General features: G+C 41.6%; 1 protein-coding gene and 1 pseudogene across 6 annotated transcripts in view; both read left to right on the forward strand.

The window, feature by feature from the left end:
• FAM107B (family with sequence similarity 107 member B) overlaps positions 1–14286 on the forward strand; it is an 83797-nt gene extending 69511 nt beyond the window's left edge. For 5 of the 6 annotated variants that reach the window (XM_070500872.1, XM_014855926.3, XM_070500870.1 and 2 more), the window contains exons 2-4: positions 3033–3216; positions 10431–10581; positions 11553–14286. In XM_070500872.1, coding sequence (XP_070356973.1) covers positions 3089–3216; positions 10431–10581; positions 11553–11669 — 396 coding nt within the window. In that variant the 5' untranslated portion in view covers positions 3033–3088 and the 3' untranslated portion in view covers positions 11670–14286. Of the gene's footprint in view, positions 1–225; positions 355–3032; positions 3217–10430; positions 10582–11552 lie in introns of those variants that run through there. The other variant, XM_014855925.3, reaches the window with a different exon arrangement.
• Positions 14287–19996: 5710 nt separating this feature from the next.
• Positions 19997–20172, forward strand: LOC123282173 (U2 spliceosomal RNA; annotated as a pseudogene).
• Positions 20173–20942: the final 770 nt, after the last annotated feature.

The following is a 20942-nucleotide window of genomic DNA, read 5'->3' on the forward strand; positions in this document are numbered from 1 at the left end:
ACCCATCGGGCAGACTCCTGCCTTAGGGCTTTGCATGAGCCTTTCTCTCTTCTCCCACATGTCCACAGGGCTCCCCTCCTGACTGTAATCTCACCCGGAGGAGGCGGTCGCCTGTTTGGTTTGGTGTCATGGAGATTGTTCATGGTTTAGGGCAGAGGAACATCCTTTTATGGAAGCATATAGGCCTTCTTGTCTACTGATTAACTAGAGTGAAACTGCTATCGGCCTTTAAAGACAATTGGGGCCACGTAAAAATGTGCATGGTACGTTTCAGGTTTCAGCCTAGGGGCACATTTCTCCGTGGGGCAACAGTCAGGCTGGCTGTGATGGGTTCACTGACTTTCCATGTGCAAGGTTTGTAATTCTCCCTTCAGGGCGGGTAGCAAGGCGTTCTTACTTACAAGATCAATGCAGTAGTGTGTAAGGCATGTTTGGTGTAATTTGTTATCCTATATATATTATCGTTTCGTAATTCTGAGCCTTAATTATGCACTTATACCTAAAATATATAAACATATGATGCCGCTACAATTTTTCTATTTTAGTGGATTTATTTATTCTTTGGATTTTCACTCTCCTTATTTTCACATTAATTTTCAGAAGATTTTGCTATAAAAAAGTTAAGTATCATAATTTGATTGATAGAACATAGGTGTTGAGATCAGAGGACATTATTTTCGTTTGAACTGTATGCTACTATCCATATTAGCACGGGAGAATTGTTTAATTTTTGTTTCTCCATCTTGCTGTCTGTAAAGTGAAGGTGCTAGTTCTTCTGTTTGCAGGGTTGTGGCTGGGACCAGGTGTGATCATAGACCCGCACGTGCCATGTCTGAAGCACTGGCTCATTGTTGGCCGCCAGTTAGAATAGCATTTCCTGTTGGACGCCTTAGAGTACAACAGTGTTTTGGATCCATTTAGGGATTCAGGAAAACATCATTGATGGCTTTGAAACCGAAACTCCTGCTTGTAGCTGACAGTTAGCCACTGGACCTGGCTTTTTAAAAAATTGTGGTTGAAGACACTTCTTTATGCTTTTGCAGTATCTGTCCCCTCGCACCCATTCCAGAGTCCATGGGAGGACACCCTGTGTTCTTTGCTCCCTTCGCCCTAGCCCCCGTTCTCTTAGGTGTTTGCTATTGATTGATTTCTTGGGCAGAAACCAAGATGGAGCTTGTCTTCCCTCTGGGGGCTTGTTCATGGAAGAACTCTCCACTTCTTCTGTTTAGTCCAGATTTGATTTAGTTCAACGTTTTTTTCGGCTTCTGCTATGTGCCAGGCACTTTGCCAGACCTGGGGATTTAAAACTAGAAAAGAAGTGGTTCTAGCTCTTGCAGAGGATAGATGGAAACCATGATTACCCTTTATTAGGATGCATTTTATGAGGGCAGTATGTCTGCAGCGCTGCTGGGGTGCCGAGGGCATGAGAGGCGGGGAAGGTGGCGGTCCTGGGTGTGAGCCCGTTTGGATGGGGAACCTGCCTCCCACCCTTGCCCTGTTCTCCGATCACCATTCCAGCTGGTGCCATAGAGCTGGTCAGAGAATCGGTAAGTGCACACTCTGGACTTTCTAGGGAAGACCCATATCAGATGCTCTGCTCTTGTCAGGCACTGCATCTGACTTTTGGTTTGGAAAATAAAGTCGCCATACAGGGACAGGGAAGCATAAAATGGCGTCTTAGTTATCTTGAAGCATTGGCCAGGTTTGTGGGGGGACAGCGGATCAGGGATGAGGTCAGCACCAAGAGATGTGCCTTGGGGTCTCTAGCAGTTGGATGCCTGCCACATGGACCCGCGGAGGACTTCCAGCCTGTTGCTCAGCCAGCTTTCTTCCTCCCAGCTCTCGCCCCTCATGAGTTTTTTCTTCTATCTCATTAAATATAACATATGTGCATGGACCACCCACTGTGTGTTGCACGCGGGGGGGCCCCCGATAGCTACAGGGGTGTAGGGAAGGAGACGTACGCGGCTCTCCAGCAGCTTCTCTTATTGGGGAGGACACACTCAGTTGAATTATAGAATGAACAACTACAACTGAACATGGGGGAAGGGACCCTAGAGGGATTGTCATCTGTCCCCTTCACTTTGCTGATCTGGAGTCCAAGCCCAGCAAGGCTTTATGGCCCTGCCCAGGCGTTACAGCAAGTTGTTCTTCTCCTGTACTCCAGTGACCACCCCTCCTCCAGAAAAACAGAAAAGCCTGCAGAGACAGGCTCTTGCTCCTCCCTCCCTCCCTCCCTCCCTCCCTCCCTTGCCTCTGGCACTTCCTCTTAGGTGCTGTGCTGCTGCTGGGGTTAGAGCAGCTGGGGCTGGGCAGAGGACATCCTTGTCCTCAGTCACACGTGCTCTGGAGAGCCAGTAACAAACCAGTAAACCGTGCAGCACCGATAAAGCAGGGAAGTGTCGGGGGTGGGATTGCGGGTTGAAGCAGGGTGGCCAGGAGGTCAGGCCTCTGAGCAGGTGACAGTTGAGGAGAGACCTGAGAGGATGTGAACAGGATGAAGCCCCAGGGCTCTCGTGTAAGGGGTGAGGGGACCAGGAGTGGTAACATGGCAGGATAAGGAGCATGGCTCCGTGCTCTAGACACTTCTCATCACTGATGCAGGGCCAGGGGTCTGCACATTTCTGGTGTGTATTAACTTGGCGAGGCTGAAGGAAGCGATAAAGGCCCTGGGTCTGGTGCCCAGGTGCTCACTGTGGGTGAAGTGGGTCTTTAGACCAACCTGGCAGTGGGGGGAAGCGTGCCATGTGACCCAAAACTCAAGGTGTGACTGGTGGTGACCAGAGTCAGGTTGTGGGGCTCCTCTGCTTTTGTCCCAGGTGACACAGAACAAGGCGGACATTCGTCTCTCTCCTCTCCTCCCCCAGGGGCTTTCACAAAGCTTCCGAAGAGTGTCCAGTGAGGGGGGGAAGTGGACTGAGAAGGATGGCACGTGTTCACGTGCCGTACCTCCACGGCCACGTGGGCCTCCGCCACCATGCACGACACCTGAGCAGAAAAGAGCACAAAGGAGCCTTGGCTTTCTCTTTCAGACAACCCGTTTGAGGACACCAACCTGAAGGACGCCTATCTCATTCCGAGAAGCATCATGGCTGAGCCAGACTACATAGAAGATGACAATCCTGAACTAATTAGGCCTCAGAAACTAGTCAATCCTGTCAAAATGTCCCGGAACCATCAAGATCTTCACAGAGAGCTGCTCATGAATCAAAAAAGGTAGGATGGTTGCTTGAACAGAGTTTTCCTTAGCGGACTTTGAAGGGAACCAGATTTAATTTTAATGACATTTGCAAAGGTTTCGTGGGGTTTTTCAGTTCGTGGCCGTCTGCAGGGCTTCCCTGCTCCTCCCAGCATTCCTGAGCCTGGGCGTCCCCCCAGAGAAGTGCCGGCTGCAGGTGCAGCTGCCACCATCAGGGTTGTGCAGAGTTCTGCGGCCTGAGCGCCCTCCGAAATGGTTGCATATTTAAAATGTGGATGGAAGGGGCTGCATTAAGGATAAAAGGGAGTGTCCTAAGTAGAAGAAAAATATGTTATTTCTCAGATTTGTAAAAATTCTAAATTTTACCCCTACATGGCAGAAGTGTTGGAATCAGATGTAAATATCGCCTGCCTTAGCATTCGTGAGTGGCAGAAGTCTCTAGAACCACATCAGACTTAGCAATCCATCAGCAGCCTCTTTCTGGTGTTTTTGTTTGTTTTAAGTAACATTTTAAACTATTACTGTCATCATTTTTATTATTAATTTTTTGGAGAGGAGCGAAACATTTACTCTTCCATCTTCTTTGTAAACCGTTTGTTAGCTCCATCTGGGCTGTGAAAATTTTTGGATGTTGGGCTGATGTACTCTGCTTTGTAAGTTATTCTGGGCAGGGTTAGTAAACATGGGTGAGCGGAGGAGACACAGGTACTGTATTTATTAAGATATGAAGTTACTTTAAGAATTATTAAGCTTCCTTGAGAACTATTTTCATGTCTTCCAAATGAAGCTGTTGATCTGAATTGTGGGCCTATAGATTACTCACCCACTCTTTGCTAAGCCCTGGTGAAAAGGTGGCTACGATTGAACCGAAAGGTATGCAGACCAAGTTAAGTGCTAGGGTACTCTTAGAGGAAGGGCTAATTAAAAAAAATTCTTGAAAGGGGATGAGGGGGCGTTTTTGTTGCATTTCTCCTTCCTGAGTACACACCTGCCAGAAATGTTGCCTGTCCTGGGAATTCTCTGTAAATACATCCTCCCTCTAGACTGGGAATGTGGCTTATTCCCTTTTTACCCTGTCACACCAGTGCGCTTTTGGGTTAATGCTGATGAAATCGAAGGCAAGTTTGATTCTTTTTGAATGGATGTTTAGCTTCTACCTGTCTTTATCAGATAAAAGGAAAAAAAATATGGATTTGGTGTCATCATGCCCAAAGCAGAACACGACTGTGTAAATTCCTAGTAAGGCCACAGAATTTTGAGGCTGTCCTGCCCTGGGAAACCTGTCTGCGTTTTGGTGGAAAGATCGAAAGTTGAATGTATGCCAAAAGAGAGTTGCTAAATTGTTTTCTAAACTAGGTGGTATTCTGATTGTTTTCACATCTTGGACCTCAGTTCCCTTATCTGTTAAATGGGAGTAAGGGGCTTAGTTAATCTCTAAGAAACATTCTTGCTCAAACTGTTTATTTTTTTTTCTGTTATATCTATGAAAAGGCTCCAAGTCAGAATAGAGGCAAAAGTAAAACCAAAATTGGCAGAAGAACTGTTCTCTGAATTAGAGGCTACAAATTATTCTGCAAAAATTTCTATTAGTGGCCTGGGTTCCAGCTCTGGGAAATATATGGGTTCGTGCACTGAATAAGTTTCCGTATTTCCTAGAATAGGCACATTCTGTGAAGATGGACCTCGCTCTGTCTGACCTGCTCTCGCCCATGCTTTCTTTTCCTTGTTTACACAGCTGACTTTCTAGCCAGGCCCAGCTCAGCTAGTTTTGGAGAATGCTGCTGTGCCCTCAAGTACCACAGTGTAGAGAGGACGTGGGGTTGAGGTCAGAGAGAAATGGTATGAATCCTGACTCGCCACTGAACTTGACCTTTTTATGATCTTGGACAAGCTCCCCCTTCGTGTTCTGTTTCTTCATCTATAAAGTAGGAGATAAAAGTCTCTTTCTTATAAAATGGAATTAAATAATAGCATGTATAAATACCTATTAAAATACCTGGCATACAATAAGTACTCGATTAGTCCCATCCATCTTCCACTTCCTTCCTATGTAGCATCATCTGGAAATTCCTGTTGCTTTTTCCTCTTTTTCTTTGAAAGGTTCTGGTCTGGCTGTACAAGTACCTTTTAAAAAAAAGAAAGAAGAGAAAAGGCAAGTTTCAAAATTAAATGAGTATATCTCATCCTGTGTCTTCAGGTTTTTCAAGGTAAAATCTTAGTTGGGTCAAGTCCTCCTATTAGAAATATGACCTTTTAGAGTAAAAACTTCTCAGGCAATTTCTTCTCTTTTGACCGTCTTCTATCACATACTTTTAAGAGACTGTAGGCTTTTTATTTCTAAATTTTGGTGCCAAATAATAGGAAGGATCACATCGATAATATGTAGTTAAAGATAATCGTTCTTAACTAGTGGTTTGTACCATAATGAAAGTCTGCCTACTTTTCTACAATTTATCAAGGGCCTGCCCGTATTTTATCTTATCCAGACCCTTTCCATTAACTCAATATGTGTTATCTTGGAGTTGCCCTAATTTGGCATGTGAATAAGAGACAACTCAGAATAACAGGCTAAGGATCTTCTCAGGATCACACAATAGTTTTCTGGAATAAAGAAGGGTAGAAATAAACAGAATTAAAGGCAGTTTATAGAAATAAATCAGATATAGTAATAATATAAGAAGAAGGGGGTAGGGAAATTGGAGGGAGACAGAAATGAGATCAACACAAAACCAGCTGTCCATGGAGCCTTGGACCTTTGCTCTGCCTAGCCACAGATTTGGCTCAAAGCCCTGTGGCAGTTAGTTCAAAGGGTTCTTCCTAGTTACTTTTTAGAGATTAGAAGATAAAGCCCAGTCACTGTTTAGGAGAACAAACACTGATAGGTATTCTAATGTTGAAACCTACACTCTTGCAAGGTTATAATTCTGCTCCTCTATTTGCCATCTTTTGGACCCAACTAACTTTCAGGTTAAAAGTCTTTAAATTTCAATTGGGTCAGTTTCCCACTAGGTCTGATTATTAAGACCCTTTGTCAGGTTCTCAGGTTCTTTAGATGTTCCCAATGGCATAAAAAGGCAGATTTCAAGAGGCATTATTTTTTGTAGTTGAAAGATCAGTGTTCGAGAGGTCTTAAAAAAAATTCTCATATAATTTAGAGATGCTGTCTTCTCTACAAAGAGTACTTTTTTGGGCAAATATAGACTACCCAACTACTTAAGCACATTCCTAAATTTGGTTCTTTGGCTTGTACATATCGGTCAAAGGTCTAGTTTCCTGTGTTTTTAGTTGATTTTCATTTCGCATGCTTTGCTAGACAAATAAATCCTCAATAAATACTTGTTGCTGTACGACACGGGAAAAAATAGGGGAAGTTGTGATCAGAGTATTTGCATTTGAATCCATGCAGATAGATATCGCTCAGCCAGAAATGTGGATGAGGCAGGCCAAACCAGAAGGTTTCAAGATTAAAATCAAGGGCTTGAACTCCAAATGCAGCTCTCGCCCGCCACCCTAAGAAAATAATTAGGCCAGGAGATGTTCTGTTTGGGTCTGAGCCAGTCCTGGCCTCCTGCTCAGTGCTGTCCCAGGTGAGGAGGCAAGTTCACGTTTGTAGGTTCAAGTGCACCTGGAGTGGAGGTGGGGCAAGTATGGACGCTCCCAGTGTGCCCCTGACCTTATTCGGTTGTTTATGTGAAACCTGAAACGTACCATTGAAAGTTGTCTATGCATTTCATCACTGGTAGTGAAAGTATATACGTTGCTGCAGGCTTTTTGGAGGGGAGTTTGGCAATGTATATCAAGTATAAAATGTACACATGCTTAGCCAACAATTCTACTTCCATGAATCTAGCCAACAGAAATACTTGTATAACAGTGCAAATATAAACGTACAAGGAAGTTCATTGCCTCCTTGCTTTAATAGGGTACAGCTGGAAACAGCCTGTTTGTCAGGATGGGAGTGGCAAAATTATGACACTTCTGTTGTGCAGATATTAAAAAGAATGTGGAAGAGCTCTGTTGGTAAAGGTGTAGGAAGCATGGAGGAGCATAAATGATTAGTTATCTCTGGGTGCAGCGAGGGGAAGAGTCCACGGGGGCAGGGCCTCTAACTTGTACAATTTTCGGGACCACCACTCACATACAATACAGCGTAAGTTTTAGGTGCTCCCAAGATTTGTTTAACGAGGAGAATTTAGGAGTACGTTCACTTTTTACTTTACATTTATGTATATGTTCCCTAACCTATTTTTTTGCAACATGTACTTACTAATTTTAAAAATTGGCTTGGCCCACTGTAATCGTCACAGGAAGCAGGCTTGGGAATAACTGGTCTTGAATGGTACAAAGCCACCAGTCCTAAAAGGATGGAAATTCCTTGTTAATTGTGTATATGTCAGAATTGATTCAAGAGAATCAGCTGTTCTCGTGCAAAGAATGATATTATAGTTTTTATGAAATTTGGAGAAGCTCGTTTCTGTCTGTCTACGCTGTCTGTGCAGTTGGATCCATTTTTGGACTCAGCCATATGGGCGAGTACTTAACTTTTCCATTCAGCAAGGAAAGTGAAGTGATCCGCTGAGATAAAATATTAACTAAATTTGGATGACTTCTCGACTGTTCGAAGTGCAGAACATTTATCATATAAGCACCATTTTCCTGAGCTTTCTTTTGCTAAATATTTTATCTGACTGCCACCATTGTGTAAAATCTTTGAACAGAAAATGAATACTGTGTATTAGTTAAACCCATTCATACATTGCAATAGAATGTCAGCTTGCTGTGTCATACATCAAAGCTTATTTCCACAGCTTTTGCATAATCCAGAAGAATTTAATAACAGTTGCGGTTAATTTTGCCAGTGATATATAGGGAAAGAAAAATGTTTGAAATTTAAATTATGCAGAGAGCTAAATTCTTAATCCTAAAATTTAATCCCTTAATTCTGTAGTATCATACTGAGGCTTTTTTAATAGTCATGAAACGGATGGGTCTTTACTCAGATTATTTACAAACAAATTTTCCTGTGCTCTTGACACATTTATTGTGAGCGAAGTACCATAAGCAGTTTTTATTACATTAATTAAAAATTTAATTTCCAGAGTAATTCATCTATACCTCTATTCCCCTCATGCGATCTTCATAACTGTGAAACTGTAATTAAATCACAATGATAACCTGTCTCTTTGGTTTCACTGGAAATTTAATTTAACATTTATCAATATTATATGAATTTATGAATTTAATACTTTTAAATTTTTTAATATATGATTTTAATATATTTTTCCTCCTTCTTTATTGCCAGAAGTTCTGCTAATGCATATTGGGAATGTGAAGACATATGCTATTTTGACTATGAATCCTTTATCTTTATTGACATACTGATCTTTACTTTGTAAACAGCTACTTTGAAAAGCTTATTGTGATTTAAAAGAATAGGTAGGTAGGAGAGATGCCATAGTATTTTTTAAAATGATAATTAGATAAATGAGGAGTGTGAAATTGAGGTTTCATTTACAGATGTGATAGTGTGAACCTGAAAGAGATGGAGAGGAGTGTGTCGTTGAATTTCTTACAACCAGAGCACACATTCTGGAAATTATTTGATTGAACAGCTACTCAAATGACTCCCAGGTACTTAGTCCCCTCGGGTGATTGACGCAGCTTAGGGAACAGCCACAGAGGTAGACGCTCCTCATCTGCAGACTCGCAGTCAGCAGCAGCAAGAGCAGAAGGTAGGGGGCAGGTGCACAGGCCCGTCTCAGGCCGGGGGGATTCAGCAGTGTTCATTTCCGCAGCCCAGAAAAGCCCGTGTTACTATTCGGTCAAGTGTGTGTGTGGACGTGTGCGTGTGAGTGTGAAAATGCCCACCATTACCTATATCCTGTGCTGCCTGGAATCGATAGTGTTTTTCCTGTGCTGTGAGTTGTTTCCTTTTTATTTTAAATGCTGTTAGTAACTGTTATCGTCAAGTTGAAATTACTTAAGAGCTAACGTGAAGAGAAGGAAGACAGTCCAGAGGAGGTGGACGGGCTCAGTCAGCATCTTGGGAAGCCTGGACTGGAGAAATCCTAAGGAAATGGCAGAGAAATAGACAAGGAGAGTCGTAGCTAACAGTTAACACAGACATCCCGCCTGAGGAGATCCTGAATGTCCTTACCCTGACCTGCATCCCACCTTTCTGAGGGGAGGGCTCCTAGGGAGTGGCCTCAGTTTTGGGTTTGGTTCTCCCCGATTGAAGAGACGGCAGCCCTAATTTACCCCTCAGAAATGTGGCGCTTCCCCTGAAGCCTGGCTCCCGTGCGTGGGTGTTAGTAAACGACACACGTGACATGGCACCCTGCAGGGAGCACTGGACTGGGAGTCGGGGGTCAGAGTTCTCCGCGGTCGTGCCCCCCAGTAATGAGGAAAGCTTAGAGCTGCCTTTAGATGTACAAGAACCCTCTTCCCAATCTGAAAAATTCGGAAGAGGTTTTCAGGGCCATTTTCTCTTTAAATTTCTGTGCTAGCCTGTCTCTAGGCTACATTTAGTGCATGAAATCGGGGGCTAGAACTTGGGAAGCTTCCCCTGAAACTCCAGGAGGGGGCATTTCATGTTCTAGCCATCTCCATCTCCATCATGGGTGCTCGTTGCATCCATCAAATGAGTGTGCTGTTCCCCACTCCATCCTACTCTCACTAACCTCCTTTGCATGGCCTGATGCCTGGCGCACAGTAGGTGCACAATACATTTTTATTGAATGAATGGATTTCCTTTGCTTACATTTGGAAGATGCTCTGGCCCTTGCTTTATGCTTGTGAATTTCTGAGACCACCGGTGTTGATTAGTAACAGGTAGTTGGCCTCAAAATCATGCTAATTTGGGGGCCGGCCCAGTGGTGCAGCGGTTAAGTTCGCACATTCCCTTTCTTGGCGGCCTGGGCTTTGCCGGTTCAGATCGCAGGTGCAGACATGGCACTGCTTGGCAAAAGCCATGCTGTGGTAGGCGTCCCATGCATAAAGTAGAGGAAGATGGACATGGATGTTAGCTCAGGGCCAGTCTTCCTCAGCAAAGACAGGAGGATTGGCAGCAGATGTTAGCTCAGGGCTAATCTTCCTCAAAAAACAAAAAAAAAATCATGCTCATTCGGTAGACCCCTTTTCTGAGGCTGATGCCTTCCATTAAATTTCTCTGCATGAAAGCTTGGTCCGCTAGATTAAAATCGTTTATTTTTCTCAATGCTTTTTTTTGCAGGGGTCTTGCCCCTCAGAATAAGCCAGAACTGCAGAAAGTGATGGAAAAGAGAAAACGAGATCAAGTGATAAAGCAGAAGGAGGAAGCAGCGCAGAAGAAGAAATCTGACTTTGAAATCGAACTATTAAAACGGCAGCAGAAGTTGGAGCAGGTGAGGGTGAAAATTGTCTTTTTTTTTTTAATGGAGAAATACTTGGCATACAACCTTGCGTCAGTTTAAGTTAGTGTCAGTTCAAGTGTACAGCATATTGATCTGATGCCATCATATTACAGTGTGATCACCACTGTCGCGTTAGCGGACGCCTCTAATGCATCACGTTATTATCATTTCTTCTAGCGTTGGAAACAATTACGATCTAGTCCCTTAGCAAGTTTAATGTTCAGAGTACAATTTTTTAGGCTTTAATCATGGTACCGTGTATTAGGTCTCCAGGATTTACTTATCTACAGTGGCAGTTATGTTCCCTGAAATAACGTCTCCCAATTCCCCCAGCCCCCAGCCCTTGGTAACCACCGTTTTACGCTCTGCTTTTACAATTTCGATTTTTTTAGATTCCACATATAAGAGAGATCATACAGTATTGGTCTTTCTTTGACTTACTTCAAAAATAGCCCTTTTTGGTCCTGAGAAATATGGATGTTGTAAAGAGCAGAATTCGCCAGACACGTCAGGTGTCAGTGTTGATACCATGACAGGAAAATAGGAGACAAAATGTCAGCAAATAGGCTAAAATACCTTCAGGGTAAAGACAGGGATTCTGTCGAGGGCCTGGAAGAGATTCAGGGGCCAGAGCCCAAACCAGGGGCTGTCACGGATTTCACGGCAGAGGGTTGGGAAACTCAGCTTCACTGAGACAGACTACAGGGCGACGTGTTATCTGAGCGTCTTGTGTTCTTAGCCTTGATTTTTAGGTTCTCATCCTCTCCTGACATTGCTTGTGGTAACAGCCAATGGGCTGCTGCTCCTGCACAGAATTACTGCAGGACCATATGCATCCATATGTGTATATATTTAAAGTGGAGACCGGGAGAGACTTTCTCCCCTTGGGAGATGAAGTCGCCAGGGACTTTGAAAAGCCGCTCAGTTTGTGAATCACTTTCCTGTTTCTGAATCCCATCTAGCTGGAACTCGAGAATCAGAAATTGCAAGAAGAGCAGGAAAATGCGCCAGAGTTTGTGAAGGTCAAAGGGAATCTCAGGAGAACAGGCCAGGAAGTGGCCCAAGCCCAGGAGTCGTAGGCCCGGGCCGCAGAGACGCGCCCGGCCCGTCGCGCTCGGAAGCGGGCTGCAGGCGTCTGCTCAACACTTCCTCTCAGGGCCGGAGCCCCTGGGGAGAGTCCCAGCCAGCAGAGAATTGTTACCTTCAGAAGGATTTGGTTTGGTTTTCCTACAATCTCGGTGGATAAACTACCTGTGACAGTTGCAGTTCTGTTCGCCAAACGAAGGACCTTGACCAGCACTTGAGTTAGGCTAATGGACCTGTGTTCACAGACCTAATCAAAAGAAGCATCAGCGACAGAGGAGGAGGACACTGGAATAAATTCTTGAGAGTTGCACTACTTGGTTTTTCTTCCGGTCCAAGTTTAGTGGGGCACAGAGCCTTTTTTCTTTGAAAACCTAAAGAAAATGTGTTTCCTTGTTCCTTTAGTTATCTATTGGATTGCACAGAAATGTGTTTGATTTGTTACACCCAATGTTTGTAAATTCCATTTTGAGAACCCAACATTTTCTTGGTCAATTTCAATACTTTCACCCACGTTACAGTTAACGCCGGAGAATGTTCGTGTGGATGTTGAGCACAGCTACTACCTTTGTTGGCACTAAGACTCAGAAATGGGGTGAGAAGGTTTAAAAATACGTAAACAAAAATACGTCAACATCCATCTTGATCTTATTTTAATTTCTTTCGGTTCTGTGATATTAGTAGGCTCCACAGTGACATTCCAGTTCAGAGAAAGCACATCATATAAATCCATTTATTGCTTTGATAACTATTAGGGTTTTTGTTTTGTTTTGCTTTTTAATTTCTTGCTGAGCTGGCCCTTTTAAATGAAATAATCTCCCAGTCATTTGGAGAATAAAAACTAGTCCATATAACCCAACTTCAGTGTCAAAAGTAAAGCGTCCACATCTTTTGATTTCTTTTGAGAGCTGTTTGAGGAAAGCTCCCATTGGGAACTGGGCAAGGAGTTTTTCGGGTATTTTAATGTGAAACAAATGTGGTTTGGTCTAAGGAGGCCTTCTTGGAAGATTTACAGCTTTTGTACATTTTGAATATTATTAGAATCCAAGTTTTGAAAGTTTCTGATTAATGATCCCCCATTTCTTTGCCTTGTTTTTCTTGTGAAGAAAGACTGGTCCACCACTCTCTTAGTGATGATGATGCTGTTGATAACAAGGACGTTGATGACTACTGTTCTGCATCTCTCAGGAAAAATTGAGGTGAAGGGAGAGGCTGCTTGGTTTCTGCACTCTAGCTAGCATGCTCCTCCAAGTGATGTCCGAGTTAAGAATAGTAGCAAAATTCTTACACAAAATCCATTTCATACAGCTGGTCTGGGCAGAGGTACATTCTACTTGGGGTCATCTGGAAGAATTTGTGTGGATTCAGTATGTTCTCCATGGAGATGGTACAGCCAGTAATTTCTACATTGAAGATCTTCTTATACTTCCTTTAAAGGCTCATAGAAAGCTAGATCCCAAGCTTTTGAATCCTTAATAAACATAGTAGAAATTAGCTTTCTATGGGAATGCTTTAGTTTTCAGAGTTGATGATTAGGCTCATACTCAGTCCTCATGTGAACAAGATACGAATAAATGCAATGAGAATATACTGCTAGTTAGGGAACATGTTGATTACACCTGAAATGGATTATTTCTCTCATCAGCAAGTATTATTTGAATAAAATATGAGATGTTTAAGGTAAAGTGTTGCTCTATCATAGTTTGCTTTCGAAGGATGGAATGGTAACTATTTTTTTCCATCGTTCTTCCTTTTGAGAGAAAAAAGTACATTAACTCGTCATCTTCAAAGTACATTTCTGATTGCACATTGACTAGAGTTCTTTCTTCGTGTATATGGACTAACAATGTGATTTGTAAAGTGAAGATTCAGGACCAGCTCCTAGCCTTTCATCTAACTGGGTGTTAGATCTTTATAGATCCTGTGTTCTGGAAGCAATTCTGCCACTTGATAAAATTCCCAAGGGCCCCAGCAGGCCCCTTTCGAAGGACCAATCCTGTTCCTAGAACTTACCAAGAATTCCTTCTTCACTGGGAAAAAGAAAATCACAAAAGCGTTTCCCTCCCAGTCTCACTCACAAATCTGCAAAATTTTGTGTAGTTAGTATGCAAGGTCTACTTGTAAATAGCGCAGGCTGATGTCTTATGACGAAAAGTGGACTGTCCAGGGAGGGGAGCTCTCAGAAGTTGTCACATCAGGTCGGCTCACTAGCTTGATTACATAAGCATCAGTCTCCCACCTACTGTACAGTCCAAACCCCTAGGACTCATAAATATCCAAGCAGTTTCGTGCTTTGAGCCACTTTTTGACAAAAATGGCTCCATTTTTCCACTCTATGGTTTTCTTAAAATAGTCGAGTGTTTTATAGTCTCGTAGTAAGGCACTGTTGCTTTCTAAGCTATAACAGTTGACTCTATTCTTCTACTCCGAAAAATCTTGACTTGTTTGAGTGTATATAATATATATAAAGGGAGCCTTAATGGGTTTGTTTTCATAATTTAATATTTTTTGTATTTGCTCTTGTATAATTGTTTTTAATGAAAGTCTTACAGAATCGAGGGTGGAATTCTTAGAACCAAAGTTATTCTTAATAAAAATCAATACTTGCTTGGACCACGCCGCCGAGTGTGTCTGATCTGTGGAGGATGGATGGCAGAGCTGACGGTGGGGGGCCGTGTGCAGTTGGAGGGTCAGAAGGCGGTTCTAGAGTCTCCCTTTGGTGACTGTCTTCTTGCACAGCCTCCCCCTCAAATAAATTATGTCCTCTTGCCTTGTGTCACTCAAGGCTGACTATTCATTAGGTCAAACAAATTCATGCTAAGAGGTTATGCTACACTTTGCGTAGGATATGTGGTATTTTAGCAGCAGTTGTCAGTCCTTCCGATCAAAGTCTTCTGAATTTGGGGAGCCTGCTAGGACAGTGGGAGATGTATTCTGGGAAAGGCCATTTCTTGGTGCTTTTGAGCTAGTACACATGGCATGTCTGAAGCATGACCATGAAATTCTTTTGCTTATTCAGCTGAATTCAAGTCATCTTTGAGTTAGTTTGGCAAGGTATATGCATGATTGCATTATACTATTGGTTAAAATAGTTGGGAAGTTCAAGTCTACTTAGAGTTATGCCTTTATTTTCCAACCCCAAATTACTACTCGGCTCGATCACCCAACCCCTAGTGTCTTTGGACTCTTGATCACATCTACTCAGGGCAGTGAAGACTTGCTGCGTCCAAGTTAAACCATGAGTTCTGAAGGCCAGTGCAGAAGGTGGGTTCCCAAAAGGATTTGAGTGGTAACTGCATCCTTGGAATAACCGGGCAGTTACCAAGGTGACAGTTTTGAGGCTGTCAATCCATGTCATTGGGCCACTATCTGTTTGTTTCTTACAGGAGTAGTAACAGATTGGAAAGAAGACAGAGGGCAATTCAACGGGTTTGGTAAGATTTAAAATGTTATAGTGCAGCTACAAGAGGTATTAAAATAATACTGCCAGGCTTCCATTTACTCGTATAATGGGAAATGATGTATTTTATTTCCAAGGTCTTAGGATAAAGAAAATCTTCATGAGCTAGCCTCACAATTGTAATTTCTACTTTTTTTTTTTTTGTCTGCATGAGGAAATGCAGCCTGATTATCAAGTGGGGAGGTTTTGGAATGTCTTCCCACGTGCTCCGAGATTTCCTAGCAAGATGGTAATACTGAACAGAATCTGGTACAAAGGACATTTGGTAATTTATTGAAAGTGTGCTGGTTATTACTGGGAAATTGTTGCTCCAAGGCCCCTCAGAATTAGGAAATATATGTGTGTGTGGAAGTGTAAATATGTATTCACACATTTGCATTGATGTTTTTTGGAAATCATGAGCTCACATCGATACTCCCAATTCTAACCCAATAGCGTATTCCAGCTTTCCCCACTTCCATGTTTGTGGCGCCCCTGTCTAGCCGTTAAACCTGGCTGCCACCCTCCTCCATGCACTTAGTTATTTTCTCAGTCACCCTGTATGTAGCCAGTCTCCTAGCTTACTCACTCTCCCTTGTCCCTCTGGCCCTGCCTAGTGGCTTTGATTGAACTATTCAGGAAGAAAAGAGGAAACACCAATTTTTCTTGAGCATTTAAACCTTTATTGTAAATTTAATTACATTGCCTCAAACAACTTAAACTGTAATTACAGATTTAGTATACCTGACTGTTTTGAACCTGTCTCATTCCTTAAATGGTACACAAACCATTCTCGATGTTTTAGTTAGGATTCTCCAGAGAAACAGAGCCAATAGGAAATGTATATATGGGAAAGATATCTATAAATATATATAAGGCAAGAGCCAATAGGAAAGATATGTATGTAAACACATGTAAAGCAAGGTATATTATGAGGAATTGGCTCATGTGATCCTGGAGGCTGAGAATTCCCACAGTCGGCTGTCTGCAAGTTGAAGACCCAGCAAAGCTGGTGGTATGATTAAGTTCAAGTTCGAAGGCCTGAGAACCGGGGGAGCGGATGCTGGAAATTGCAGTCTGAGAGCAGGAGACCATGTGCCAGCTCAGCGGTCAGGCGGAGAGAGAGGGAAGCCTCCCATCTTCCACCTCTTGTTCTCTGCAGGCCCTCAACTGATTGGGCGAGGCCCACCAACATTGGGAAGGGCAGTCCACTTTACTGAGTCCTCTGATTCATATACCAGCCTTATCTGGAAACACCCTCTTGGACACACCCAGAAATAATGTTTAATCTGGGTACCCTGTGGCCCAGTCAAGTTGACACGTAAAATTAACCTTCACATTTGAATACAATGATTAGCACGTTTAAAAAAATAATTTTACAGAAACCTATTTTTAAAAATCAACTTTTGAGCTTTTTGTCCAATAATTTTTACTTTCAGAATCGTTTACTATTAAGGCCGTATTTATTTTCATGTCTTCTTAGTCATTCAGTTATACTTTATTATATTTCTTGGGTTGGTAGTAACCTTACCAAGCCTAAAAGAAAAGGAATATTTCTTCAGACTAACAGGGAGCATAATCTGGGTCGTTGACTGATTCTTGCTTAGGACAAAGCCTGGCTGCACAGTCCACGATGATTCAACCACGAGCCACAGACATTGGGCTGAGCCCTTTTATCATTAATTCTTACTTGCTTTGTCATGGATTTTTAATATCTTGTCATTTATATTACTTTAAATTTTTGAAACTTGCTATCTTTCCTAGCAATGAAATGTGCTTTAATTTTGCAAGGCCAGCGTTCTCTAACTCATTGTCTTGCTTTGATGATAAATTGATCTTGTCCATTAGCATTAGTGAAAACTTGTGTATGCGTCGTCAGTATCTTGTATAATTACTAGGCTCATATTGATATTTGTCTGTGAAGAGTCATCAAGTCTGCATGGGGAATTCTTTTAGACATTTGGTTATTTATCATCTGGGACATACTCTTGAGTCCTTTCAAATTTGTTATTGTGTGTGATGAACAATTCCTTTTCTGCTTGATTACTACATGTGACCACTGACAATGGTCAGCTTCTTCTTGTACTATTGTTTTCTATTTTCTCTATTGTTCAGATTTCCTATATTTATTCTTTGCTGTATGCATCGCTAGAAATAAGCACATGGCCATACTTTAAAAAAATGTTCTTAGTAGAACAAACAAAATACCCTCATACATGAATATTCCCTTAAACATATCCTATAATCATCCTTATTTTGTATTAAAATTCCTTTTTCTCTTAAGTATCATGAATCTGTGGCCTTCTGTAGATTCAGCTTATAATTTTCATCTTCTTTTTTTGATGTTCAGAATATTGCAGCTTGGCTAGTGGAACCCCTTCCAGCTTCTTCCTTTGTTTTTGTTTTTTGATTTTTATAAAATAATTGCTTCTAATAGCTATGAAAGCATCCTTAATTTGTTACAACAATAGGATGTTTCAGACCATCCTGATTTTTTCTCCTGACATAGGATGTAGGACTATGTGCCTTTCAAGAAGTCCCGGTTCCTCTTGATGGAGAATCGAAGGAGAGGTCAAGATCTGGCGTAAGAGGTGACAAGGGCGTTACGAGTGTGCTCCTGCACGCGTAGGAGTGATGGCACTAAAGGACAGGAAATCGCCCTCGTTTCTCCATTTTAACCCCTTATGTGGTTCTACCCTATATTTCTTATGGTATGAGTCTCATTGAACCAGAAGTGTTTTCATTACGCTTACAAAGATTAACTGAGATATTTTGTTATAAAATAAGAATTATGAAAGGGGACTTTCCGGACCAGATGCCAAAACACACTTTGAAGCAATAGTAATCGAACTGGTCTGATATTGGCCCAGAGGACACCAATAGATCAATGCAACAGAATATAAAGTCCAGAAAGAGACTCATTTACATATTGAAATTTGCTTTATGATGGAGGTAGAATTTTATTTCAAATCAGGATAAACAATTCAGTGAAAAGCTTTGGGCCATTGAAACCAAACAAATATGTATTCCTCTATCTAACACCATATGTAAGACTAATTTCCAAATTTGTTCAAGTGTTCAGCATAAAAATAAAACTGTAGAAGTTTAGAAGAAAATACAAGGGAATATTTATATAATCCTGGGAGTGGGAGAGGCTTTCCTAAGCAAAATATCTAACCCAAAATTTATAATGAGGAAAACTGACAGATTAGTCAAAATGAAACATTCTTGTACAAAAAAGAAATCATAAGAAAGGTTAAAAGACAAGTAACAGACTAAGATACACTACATACAAATCGGCAATGAATGATACCTACGTTACATACAGAATGTCTATAATTGTCAATCCAATAAAAAAAGTGAATAAATATGTAACAGGCAATTCCCAGAAGAAGAAATACAAATGTCCCATTAATATATGAAGAGATGCTCAATGTCACTATCAGTATCAGGAAAATGCAATCTAAAGCAACAATGGGGTCATGTTACACAAAAATTCACAAAGCAAAAATTAAATAGATTGATAATAGCTATTGTTGATGAGGATGGGCAGAAACAAGTACTGTTGCACACCTTCAGTGGGAGTGCAAATTGGTAAAGCCAATTTTCAAACACCCATATCTTCGCACCCACCAGAATGGATATAATCAAAAAGACAGATGAGTGTTGACTAGGATGCTGGTGGGAACGTAAAATGGTGCAGCCACTTTGGAAAAATCTGGCAGTTTCTTGGAAAGTCAGACTTAGATATGTCCTGTGACTCTAGTTCTAAGTATATACTCAAAAGAAATGCAAACAGAGATCCACGTAAAGTCTTGCATGCAGATGTTCATAGCAGCATTCTTCATAATAGCTAAAAAGTAGAAACAACCCGCATGTCTATCAACTGATGAATGGATAAGCCAGATGTGGTCTATCTATACAATGGAATATTATTCAGCTATAAAAAGGAACAAAGTCCTGATACATGCTACAACATGGGTGAACCTTGAAAACATGCTCAGTGGAAGAAGGCAAATGCAAAAGACCACATAGGGGAGCCAGCCCTGATGGCCTAGCAGTTAAACTTCAGCACACTCTGCTTCAGCGGCCCGGGTTCAGGTCCTGGACATGGAAGCACACCACTCGTCTGTCAGTAGCCATGCTGTGGGGGCAGCTCACATGGAAGAACAAGAAGGAATCACAACTGAAAATATACAACTAGGTACTGGGGCTTTGGGGAGAGAGAGAGAAATTAAAAAAACCACATAGGGTATGGTTACATTTATATACTGTAACCATACAATGTAACCAGAATAGATTAAACTATAGGGACAGATACTAGATTAGTGATTGCCTGGGGACTAGGGATGAGTATGGTGGGAATGGGGATGATGGAAATATTTTAAAATAAAATTGTGGTGATGGTTGCACAACTCTTTAAATATACTGATAATCATATTAGTATAAACATACATGCTAATAGTATTAATATGGGTAACTTTTATAGTATGTGAGTTATACCTCAATAAAGCTTTTAAAAATGCACATATCCCTTAATACACAATTACATTCCTTGGAATTTGGCCTTTGGAAATATTTGTGTGCACGAAGATTGTTGTTCAAAGATATATTTGCAGCATTTCTCATAATTTCTCTTGGAAACAACCCTCCTCTACAGTAGTAATTTACTAGAGTAAGTATATTACATCCCTCTTCCCTATTGTAGACTATAACACACATCTTTAAAAATAAGATGATTACGTTATTCTATGTATACAGAAATAAGACTTTGAAGCTATACTGTTACATAAAACAAGCTGCAGAACATTCTGTAGCATAATCTCATTTATATGAAAAACAATTTAAAGTCTATATATCCATACATCTATGTAAATGCTTCCAATCACTTCTCGGCCTTTTGGCTAAGATCAAGTGTAGTATATAAATGCTTACAAATAAGCATTTATTATTTGTTTATTTATAACAGCAACAGTGGGGAAGCAAAGGGAATTGGGGTCAGAAATAAAGGGGAGCTTTTATGTTTAACCTGCATATTTTTATACTTTACAAAGTTTGTGCAATAAGAATGTGTTCTTGAATCACCAGTGTTTAAAAGGGCATAAAGAGCAAAGAAAAAACTTGGAAAATACGTGGGCTTCCTACAAAATTCCCTCTTAAAATTTAAATGCTATTCATTTCATAATTATTTGCATGTAGAGTGCGTGTGCGGTGAGAAAGGACAGCTGAATGATTTCAGTGTTCCCCAACAATGAAGTAAAAGTGAATCCATTTTGAGAAACTGTCAAGAATTCAATTATTTTCAGCACGCACACGTATCATTGATGTAGAGGGTCAGAGAGAAGAAGGGTCCAGTGGAGGAATAAAGAAAAGCTTAGACTCCAGAATGGCAGTGAGGAACAGTTCCAAACTTTGTCAACCCCCTAATGATGGAACAGAGGCCTAAGCCGGGACTCCTTGTCAGGGATCCAGTTGTAGGCTTCGCCATGAAAACAGCTCCGCTACTGGAATTTAAGGTAATGTGGTTACAGTATTGGTTTTTCCTACTTGTTTTTACTGGCTGAAGTCAAGGTGACTGGGAAAAGGAGGAAATGCAGCTCAGAAATGAACCACTGGTACCCCGGGCGTGCAAGGCCTCGCGAGACTCTAGGTGGGCTAGTCAAGGTCTTCCTGGCACCTAATCTCTCTTAGAAGATGGTGAAACTTCTATTTACCTTCTCCCGTGCTTCCAGATGGAGTCTTCGTCATATTACTAAGAATACTTTCATTTCGCTTTCTGCTCCTTCTGGATGACTGCCTAAGATTTAAGCTTGGAGAAGGAGCTAGCCAA

Source organism: Equus asinus, chromosome 29 (genome assembly GCF_041296235.1).
Source record: "Equus asinus isolate D_3611 breed Donkey chromosome 29, EquAss-T2T_v2, whole genome shotgun sequence".
Classification (NCBI taxonomy): domain Eukaryota; kingdom Metazoa; phylum Chordata; class Mammalia; order Perissodactyla; family Equidae; genus Equus; species Equus asinus.